This window comes from Ursus arctos, unplaced genomic scaffold (assembly GCF_023065955.2).
Source record: "Ursus arctos isolate Adak ecotype North America unplaced genomic scaffold, UrsArc2.0 scaffold_2, whole genome shotgun sequence".
NCBI classification, from domain to species: Eukaryota; Metazoa; Chordata; class Mammalia; order Carnivora; family Ursidae; genus Ursus; species Ursus arctos.
The window spans coordinates 89,513,264-89,523,881 of NW_026622874.1; the positions used below are offsets into that span (position 1 = coordinate 89,513,264).

Here is a 10,618-nt window from a genome sequence, read left to right on the forward strand (position 1 = left end):
GATCTTCCCCCTGAAAATATGCTGTAGCCAGAACATTTCCCAATTCAGTTCTTGGCAACTCCATATTTCCACTTTGTAGTTGCTTAGGCCAAAAACCTTGGAATTATCCTTGACTCCCCTTTGCTCTCTCACTCCCCACATCCAGTCTGTGTAATAGGTGTAATTAGAAAAATAAAGATCCACAAAGTTACCACTTCTCACCACCTCCTTGTCATCCTCTCTTGTCTGGGTTACTGCTATAACCTCCATACTTCTATCCTTGGCCCTCTACAATGTAAACAGAGCAATCAAGATGATCCTTTTAAAATGCAGGTTCAATCATGGTACCTATTTGCTTCCCATTTCACTACATTGGATAAAATACTTAATTTCTCTGTGCCTTAGTTGCTTCATTTGTAAAAAGAGGAGTAATATATCTCCCTCCAGAGACTGTGGGATTTGATGAGATAATACATAGGACGCATGCACTTAACACCAACCTGAGATGATACTGTTTGCCTGCTGTTCTTATTTTTATTTCCCAATGCACCCTCCAAATCAGGAGCCTACTTTTGCCTCCTCATCATTCCTTCAGGGCTTGAGGTGAGAGGGTTCTGTAGGAATGTTTGGATTCTGCTATCAAGCACAATCCTCAGTCCATTAGTACCAGAGAATAGTATGTCCAGAGACACTGTTCATTTAACCAAAGGAAATTCCATTCCCAATTTTGCTGTTTTTATAAGCAATGTGGTGCTGGATTTCCTGCACTGAATAGGAATTGCTTCGTCAGCAGAAAGTGTTCTTTTGGTCAGTGCCATAGTTTCTATCTTTTGAAGCATTTGTTCCCTAAAGGATAATGAAAGGAGGCAGCTTCCCACTTACCTTTTGATTGAGCCTTTTATCTGATGTCTTATCCTGACCCCTTTTTGCTTTTTAATTAAATTTGAGACATCATATAATTAGGGGTGTTTCCCCCCCTTCATATAAGTCTTACCTCTCTGGAATTGTTGGTTCCTGGAAGACTTTTATATTATTTCATGTTCCCACTCATATTTTCTGTCATGTCTTTGCTGGTTTTTACAGTGAACTGAGAAAAGGGAAGATTTAACCATAAGATTTGCTAATGGTAATAAAATACAGGACAGTCCTGGGTGGGGCCTTCTGAGCCTCACTCTGCCAGTGATTTGCTGTGTAACCCCCTGGGCTTTCATTGAATCTTCTGCTTGAATTCTAGCAGAAGAGGCTAGCTAAAGGAGAGGAGAGCCAGTTTCTGAGTCAGAGAATATGAGGAATATAAGAAAAGTTGCTTGGGGACCTAACCCACTAACTGGAAGAGGGACTAGGGCAAAATCACATGATACACAACTCCAGGGGCTGAGATACTTCCTGCATCAGAAAGCTGGAACAGGGGGCGCCTGGGTGGCACAGCGGTTAAGCGTCTGCCTTCGGCTCAGGGCGTGATCCCGGCGTTGTGGGATCGAGCCCCACATCAGGCTCCTCCACTGTGAGCCTGCTTCTTCCTCTCCCACTCCCCCTGCTTGTGTTACCTCTCTCGCTGGCTGTCTCTATCTCTGTCAAATAAATAAATAAAATCTTTAAAAAAAAAAAGAAAGAAAGCTGGAACAGTAATACAAGGTTATATGTCAGTTACATCTCCGTAAAATGGGCAGGGGCACGGTGCAGGAAGCTGGAACAATGTTTGGCCTGTGGTGATAGGGTAGAACGAAGAGGGTTCTTCCATGCAGATTCTTCGGGGAGCAGCTAGGTTAGACCCCCGTGACCTGGGAATATTTGAGGGTGTGAAAGAGATCGTGGTAGCTTTTGAAACAGTCCTAGGGGATGCAGTGTTGTTATCCTGCACCCACTTTCCCTGACATTGTGATGCAGCTCTGAAGACGGGCCCTATCCAAAAGTCCGATGTCTTCGTTTTAATTTAGGCTTCTAAGAGACTGTGAAGAATGGGGCAGGTTTTAGAAACTGTAGAGAAAGAGAAGGCACAAAGTACATTCATTCTCTGAGTTTCAGAGAATGCTACTCCTAGAAGTAAATCGGTCATCTTATAACCAAGTAAGAATCCTTTAGGTCTGTGGGCTTTAGGATTCACCATTTAGAAGACTTCTTTTTGCGAGGAGAGGCTACTCAGTGACTCTCTTCCCAATAACCATCTGTAGTTTCTTATCCTACTTTCTCAGGTTCATCAATTATCAGACTTTGGCTAATGGAAACCATCTTTTTTTTTTTTTTTTTAAGATTTTATGTATTTACTTATTTGACAGAGAGAGAGAGAGCACAAGCAGAGGGAGAGGCAAAGGGAGAAGCAGACTCCCCACTGAGCAGGGAGCCTGACGGCCGGCTCGATCCCAGGACCCTGGGATCATGACCGACCGAACCACCCAGGCGCCCTAAATGGAGACCTTCTTTACTCTTCATTGGCACAAATAGTTCCCAGTGTTTTTGCTGTTGCCGTGTTGAAACATCCTTGTATTTAAATAGAGAGTGAGAGAGAGAGAGTGTGTGTGTGTGTGTGTGTTAATAAATTTTTAGCATTAAGTTACTGGCTTAATTTTTTCATTTTTGCTCTTGAAGTATAACATACAGAAAAATTACACAAATCATACCTGTATAAATTATACAAAATGAACACACCTGGGACGCCTGGGTGGCTCAGTCGGTTGGGCATCTGCCTTCAGCTCAGGTCATGATCCCAGGGTCCTGGGATCGAGTCCCACTTCAGGCTCCTTGCTCAGCAGGGAGCCTGCTTCTCCCTCTGCCTGCTGCTTCCCTGCTTGTGCTCTCGCTCTCTCTCTGACAAATAAATAAATAAAAATCTTTTTTTTAAAAAAAAGGATACACCTTCACAGTTACTATCCATATTAAGACAGAAAATTCCCCCTGCAAGCTCTTTCATCCCCTTCCCAGTCACTACCACCTCCCTTCTCCCCGGAGTAAGCAATATCCTGATTTCTAACATCATCAAGTTGTTTCGCCTTTTTACAAACTTTAAAATATTTTAAATGGAGGGGCGCCTGGGTGGCTCAGTCGTTAAGCGTCTGCCTTTGGCTCAGGGCGTGATCCTGGCATTCTGGGATCAAGCCCCACATCAGGCTCCTCTGCTGGGAGCCTGCTTCTCCCTCTCCCACTCCCCCTGCTTGTGTTCCCTCTCTCTCTGGCTGTCTCTCTCTGTCAAATAAATAAATAAAATCTTTAAAAAATAATTTTTTTTAAATGGAGACGTGTATATCACTTTTAGGGGTCTGGCTTTTATGCTTCTCCTTGTGTGTTGGGATTCATCTATGTTATTGTCATAGCAGTAGTTCATTTTTCTTAATTGCTACTCAATATCTTTATATACCACATTTATTTATTTATTCATTCTAATTAAAATGCATTGCTTGCAATGCCACCTTTGTCATAAACCAAGTATCTGTATACAAGGGTCTGTTTCTAGGTTCTTCATTCTGTTTCATTAATATATTTGTCTGTACTTGTACCAAAGCCTTACTGTCTTCACTCTAACTTAATTATTATCTTTATTATTTTATATATATAATAGTATATATAACATATATTAATATATATTGTAACAATTATAATTGTATGTATATCTAGTGTATAATCGGCTTAATTATAGCTGTATAATAATAAGTTTTAATATCTAGTGGAGTAACTCCCCCACTTTGCTCTTTTTACGATTACTTTGGTTATTCCTGGCCCTGAGCATTTCCATATAACTTTTACAATCAGCTTGAAAGTACCCCTGCCCTCTCCACCCAAAAAAGTATGCTAGAATTTTGATTGGAATTCCTTTGTTAAGGATAATGAACATCTTTACTATATTTATAGAGTCTTCCAGTCCCTGGAAGTGGTATGTCTCTCTATTTGGTCTTTAATTTATCTCAATAATTTTTATAGTTTTCTGTGTAAAGATCTTATACATCTTTTACTAGATTTATTCTCAGGTATCTGGTGGGGGTTTTTTCATGTTGTTATAAGTGGTATTGTTTTTTAAAGTTATTTCCTTATTATTGCTTGTAATATAATTTTATACATTGAGAAGAGTAAGTTTTTATAAGATTTCTTGAAGTTAAAGATCCATCATTTTAAGAATCACCTAATATTCAAATTATTATGGGAATATAGGGGACATTAAGAAAGCAAATTTGGGGGCACCTGGGTGGCTCAGCTGGTTAAGCGTCTGTCTGCCTTCGGCTCAGTTCATGATCCCTGGGTCCTGGAATCGAGCCCTGCATGGGGCTCCCTGCTCAGCGGGAAGCCTGCTTCTCCCTCTCCCTCTGCTGCTTGTGTGCTCTCTCTCTCTCTGTCAAATAAAATAAACTCTTTTTTAAAAATTTAAAAAAATAATAAAAGTAAATTTGAAATAAATCTTAGATTTGTAAGGGTGGAGATTTCAACAGGATATCAGGGGGAATCTTCCTAAATTGTGTGGATTCTCTGTTGGTTGCCTGAGAGAGATGGCCCAGGGCTGTTTTCTCTCTCAGCTCACATGATTGGAGCTTGGAATGCTGGGATGCTTTTTTTCTTCTTCGGATACTCCGGACCCTCTCCCAGCCAGCCCGCATTGGAGCACTCAGGCAAATGTAGAACAGGTGGGACCAGGGTGAGTGGGGATTTCACTCAGGCCTTCAATGCCAGCTGTTTTTAAACTGACAGGCTTCCCTCCCATTCTAAAACTCACCGAGAATGAAGCACTAAATCCATCCACCGTCAGGCATTGCAAGCATCCTGAAGTGATGATGACAGTACCTGTTTCCTTAAACTCACGCTTGGCTTTGTTTTTCCAGGTCTATAAAGGAGAATTTCAGCTCCCTGAATTTCTTAAAGAAAAACCACAGGTACTGTATCTGCTTCCTCTTCTTAATGTGATAGATGGGCTCTTGTGTCAGAGGGATCTTTTTAAAGAGTGCTATGCTGGTGGTAGAAAGACTGGCCTCTGGTAATCGTTGGTTTTAACAGTAATTTAACACAGTTTTAATTTGAGAGAGTTCAGTGTCAGTGTCTTCCAAAATTAGGGAACTACTTTACTGATAACTAAAATCCAGTTGCTTGAGGTGACTTACAAGCCATATGGTATTCCACAGCTAAGAAGCCTGCCTTGGTGAATCTGCTCCGGCCTTCTGATCTAACTTGACATAAACCATACAGCCACCCTTTTCCTATCATCTGTACACCCATGGCCTTTAACTTGTCTTATTTGGAGCCTAGAAGACTTGTGAATACATTATATTCACAGCCATTGGCCCTCAACTGCAAAGCCCCCAAGTTGGGAAAGGACAGTGAGAGTTTGAAAATTATAACTTCTACTTTTTAAAAGATTTAGTGAAAATAGATCCAGAGTTAATCCTTGTAATGTTACACCTTCACTTATCGGGTTTCGGTTTTGTTTCTTGAGTTGAAGAGAAACAGGCAGTGTTACAGCTGACACTGTGTGCCTGAGGTAGCCCAGAGTTTCTGCATCTGAGCATCATCTGCCATCCCCATATCGTAGTGGGGAAAAAACGGGTAACTGGTACCGGAGCGCAGCAGCAGACTTCCCTTTCTAGCCTAATGATAGTGCATGTTCCCTCCAGACTGCCGCTCTCAGTAATCGGCTTGTAAATAGGAAATGTAGACTCAGCACTGAACTCGGTCTCTAAAATCATTCCAGATATGGATTGGTGAGGGAAACATACCTCCTCACAGACTCTGTGTGAAGTCACGTTGCCTGATGCAAGCCTGGAGTAAGTGGGCTGGGCTCTCTAAGAGAAGCTGTCTCACACCAGGGTTGAAGGCTCTGTCTTCTCAGATCCTTGTTCAATAACAGTCAGCCGTTAATAGTTGATATGTATTACTTGAGAATTTCAAAGCATATTCTTATTAGCATATACACAACTTTAATCCTCCTTCTCACTCATTTTACTTATTCAACAAATGTTTACCGAACTTCTGTTATGGGTGAGCAGTTGGGAGTCCTCAAGAGTCAGAGAAAAAAAAGATCTTCTTAGGGAACTTCTGATCTCCCCTAAAGACTGATCAAATTTGCAAACAAGGAGGCCCCGGCCCCTGAGCCTGGGCTAGGCGTGATGCCCCAGAAACCCGGCTGGGTTCATGAATAAGCCATCGGTCACTTGCACGTGTGGCAGTTGGAGCCAGAGAATAATCCAAGAGGCAAGTCTTGAAGGAATGTCAAATCCAAAGACTGTTTTGCATAATAAGTTTGAAGGAATCAAGAAAGGGAATTTGAGACTAAAAGGGATAACCTCTGCTTCACAGCATACACAAAAATCATATCCAGGCAAATTATAGACCTAAATGCGAAAGGCAAAATAATGAAGTTTTAAAGAGACAATAAAGGAGAATATCTTCATGACCTTAAGAGGGAAGGATTTCTTAAACAGATCATAAAAAGCACTAATCATTAACTTTAAAATGGATTACTTGGGCTCCATTAAAATTGATAATATTTATTTATTAGAAAGCATCATAGAGAGAGTAAAAAGGTATACCTCAAGTGGGATAAAATAATTTGAAACAAAGGACTCATTTGTAGAATATAGAGGATTCCTACAAATCAGTAAAAAAATAATAATAATAATAAATAAATAAAAATTAAAAATGCGCAAAAGGCTTACTGGGAACTTCATACCCCTTACTGTGGTTAAATGCATCACACACACTCATATTTAGAAAAGGGCTATAAAAGACTTGGATTTAACTTACAATACATGAGAAAATTGAAGCCCACAGAGCCCTCAGGTTTGGTATTTAGCGAAAGTGGCTCACAGAGAGCTGTGAATTGTGTAAGACTGATGAATCACAGACCTGTACCCCTGAAACAAATAATACATTATATGTTAATAAAAAAAATAAATAAATAAATAAAGTGGCTCACAGAACTAGGCAAAGTGCTATACTTACAGTTTTGTTATAAAGGATACAAATCAGGATCTGTCAAATGAAGAGACATGTGGGACAAGGACTGCGAGGGTCTCAACCACAGAGCTATGCCCACACCACCCGGAGTCAGGGCACTTCTCCCTGTCCGCGGCACATCAGTGCATTCACCACCCAGGGAGCTCCACCGAACTGAACTGCAGCGCCCGTGGTTTTTATTGGGATCTGATTTCATAGACATGATTGATGAATCATTGAGCGTGTGGTTGAAGTCAGTCCCAGTCAACATCCCCTATCCAGAGGTTGGCTGGCTCCAAGTCCCAACTCTCTAATCACAGGTTTGATCTTTCTGTGACCAGCCCCCCTCCTGAGTTATCTCCTCTCTTAGCATAAGCTCAGGTATGATCCAGGGAGCTCCTGAATAGTGAAGACATTCCTGTTACCTGGGAAAATCCAAGAATTTAGAGTCTCCCTACCAGGAACTAGGGACATAGGCCAGTCAGATTCTTTATTATACAATAGTAGCAGACGGAGTTCATTAGAAAATCTGTGTTCAGAGCCTACAAGCTACCCCTGATATTTTAATGGGAGCAGTCAGTTTTCATCGTGATGAACTTCAAGGACTTTTCAAACATCTTTTGTTTCCTTTGACAGACTGAGGAAGTGGAATAGCAGAGCCAGGAACCTCTTACGTACATGAGGTGAGAGTTGGGGGACATGCCTTGGTCTTTGGGTTTCCCTGCTTAAGCTGTCTTAGGAGGCAGTGTGGCTGGCATGGAGAGCACATCTCTGGAGTCCGTCAGCCTGGGTTGGAATCTGGGCTCTGTGGCCTTGAGCAAATTGCTTCTCTGTGTCTTAACTTCCTTATCTGTAAACGAGGACAGTATCAGTAAGACAGTAGTAGTAAGAATTAACCATAATAATGTCTACAGAAAGCTTGGCACGTAGTAAGCACTACAGCAGTGTTAGTTGTTATTTTTAATATGAGGGGGAGTATAAGATAATAAAATATTTTAGCGGAAGGAAATATGGAGACCATTACCCCCAATAACCTGTTTGCAGATAAGGAAACTGACCCCAGAGAGAGCAGGTTCTTTGTCAGAGTCCCATCACAGGAAGGTGAAAGCCAGAGCTGCTTCTGTGTGCGCTGGGCGTGCAGATGTTTTTGCAGTAATATTTTTGGGAGTTGGTCAAGTCTGTCCTTGCTGATTTTAAAGTACGATGAGATCTTATTTGTAACCTACATTGTCTCATTGTAGGTAAGGGCTACGGTTGGGTTAGGCCAGCCATGCCGTATCAGTCCCCTTTAATGTCTGAGTAAGCATCAGGTACGTGTCCAGGGACACCAGCCAATTAGTGGCAACGCTGGTTTCTGAACCCAGACCTCCTGACGCAGCTGCCCAGAGCTCACGCCCCTTTCCCACACTTCCTTAAGATTCTGTTTTGTTCTGAATGATGTGGTAATGCCTTAGATCATTTGGAACTCGAAAAGCTTTTTTTAAAAATCTGATTTTTTTCTTATAGTTTTGCTTGCTGTTCTATTTTTATTTTATATAATAACAGTGTATTGACTGCATACTCTATACAAGGCATAAAATATCAAGAATTTTATATACATAATGTATAAATGACATATATTATATGACACATACTGTGTAATAATAATATGATATTCATATATGTATATTTATATGAATGAATTCATTCAAAGTTCCAAGCTCTGGCAGGTAGGTGGTGTTATACCTGTTGTACTGATGAGAAAATTAAGACTGAATAATTTGAATAAGGGGTTTTTATGACTTGCTGGGTTAATGGATAATAGGCTGAAAAAGCACACGAACACTGCTATGCCATGTCAAAATCATGGATGACTTTGAGCTAATAATAGGTTTCAGGACTTATGACTGCCTTTTTGCTAAGGAGCAAATGCTAAATGTTAGACATAGGCTCTCTGGACGCATAGAACAGCAGTTATCATACCTTTTATAGATAAACTCCCTCTGTGAAATGCACATGCAGGGATCCATTTATTGAATGTTTTACAAGACAGAATGAAGTGTCAGTGCACTCCAGCCTTCGAGTTGCCTCCACAGCCTCATTTCATCCTTGTATGCTTGTTGCGGCGTGTAGGGCCGCATGCAGTGAGAGAAGGACTCAGAAGAAGCAAGGAAGACAACAAAGCATCTCAGGGAGGTTACTAGTCTTTCTGAGTCTTTTGGGTCCCTTTGGCATTTGAACGACTGTCACTGTGTTCTCTAAAGCTTCCTCTAAAGAACCTTGGTATCTACTCTTTCCAGTGAAGAGTCAGCATGTTGGACCCCTGGACATGTGACATCCCTACCCGGGCCCCTGCAGTGGCTTTGACTGCAGATGACAGTTTTTAGAAATGGGCAGTAGCAGCCCTTGCTTTGGCTGCCATCTGCTTGTTTTGTGTCCTGAAGCTCCTGACAGGCATCTAAAAGCATCCCAGACTGCGGGAGAGTGTGCTTCCTGGGTAGTCCTTCTGAGGCAGCTGCCCTTGTAATTGTCTGTCCTCCTCCCTGTCTGCCTGGCTTCTGCCAGGACCATAACTGGGAAGGAGGCAGTATGGTGCAGGGGAGAATAAAGTGTGACTCCACACCTGTAACCTTGTTCTGTTTGCCCTAGGGAAGACTGCTGCCTTTCAACAGAAGCGAAATTTCTAGGACTGGCTGTCCCTGCTGAGATCAGTGGAGCGTATGTACCATGGCCCGCATCTCCTGTTCCCTTGCCAGTCTCCTACTGAGAGGGCGGGATGTCACTATACATTCGGGCCTTCCCGAGTGATCTGCTTCCTGAGTCCAGTGCTCTTGATCCTAATACGTGCACAACCCTGTGGATAGAAGCCCAGAGGGAGCATGTGCTTTCTGTTAAAACTGCTCTGGTCCTCATCTTTTCTTACCAGATTGCAAACTTTTGTTTCAAGGGGAGGGTTTTAAAATGGAATTCTACAAGCGAAATTGGGCAGTTTCATCTTGGAATAGGTGGTCCGTACACGTTCTAATGTTTTGTAGACACTTCCTGTTTAAATGTATTGATGTGGATAATATTAAATATCTTAATTATTTAAATAATTCATTGTATTGTTTTTGAGAAGTTGAGGAATTACCGTATACATTTACAACTTAATGACTTTTGTATTTTATTTTTCAAAATAAAAGCTTTAAATGTGTGAAGCATTCTGGCGGTTTACATGTTCTCGTTACTGTGATTTTAGAGAAGCAGTAAGACCTTATCAGATGGTGATCAATAAGCCAAAGTTTCTTCAGTTGGCTGTATTGTAGATATTTCCTTGTATGCATCATAACTTTTTTAATTAAGTTTTTTATTTTAATTCCATTATAGTTAACGTACAGTGTTATGTCAGTTTCAGGTGTACAACACAGTGATTCAGCAGTTCCGTACAGCGCCCAGTGCTCATCACAAGTGCACTCCTTAATCCCCATCACCTAGTTCACCCCTTCCTAACTACCTCCCGTCTGGTTGCCATCAGTTTATTCCCTATAGTTGAGTCTGTTTCTTGGTTTGTCTCTCTCTCTTTTTTTTCTTCATTCGTTTGTTTCTTAAATTCCACAAATGAGTGAAATTACATGGTAATTGTCCTTCTGTGACTTATTTTGCTTAGCATTATACTCTGTAGCTCCATCCATGTTGTTGCAAATGGCAAGAGATCATTTTTTATGGCCAACTAATATTCCTCTGTGTGTGTGTGTGTGTACCACATCTTTCT

General features: G+C 41.3%; 1 protein-coding gene across 2 annotated transcripts in view; it reads left to right on the plus strand.

Moving 5' to 3' along the window:
• TPST1 (tyrosylprotein sulfotransferase 1) overlaps positions 1 to 10,067 on the plus strand; it is a 219,223-nt gene extending 209,156 nt beyond the window's left edge. For both annotated transcript variants that reach the window (XM_057314963.1, XM_026515918.4), the window contains exons 4-6: positions 4,782 to 4,832; positions 7,525 to 7,571; positions 9,517 to 10,067. In XM_057314963.1, coding sequence (XP_057170946.1) covers positions 4,782 to 4,832; positions 7,525 to 7,542 — 69 coding nt within the window. In that variant the 3' untranslated portion in view covers positions 7,543 to 7,571; positions 9,517 to 10,067. The remainder of the gene's footprint in view (positions 1 to 4,781; positions 4,833 to 7,524; positions 7,572 to 9,516) is intronic.
• Positions 10,068 to 10,618: the final 551 nt, after the last annotated feature.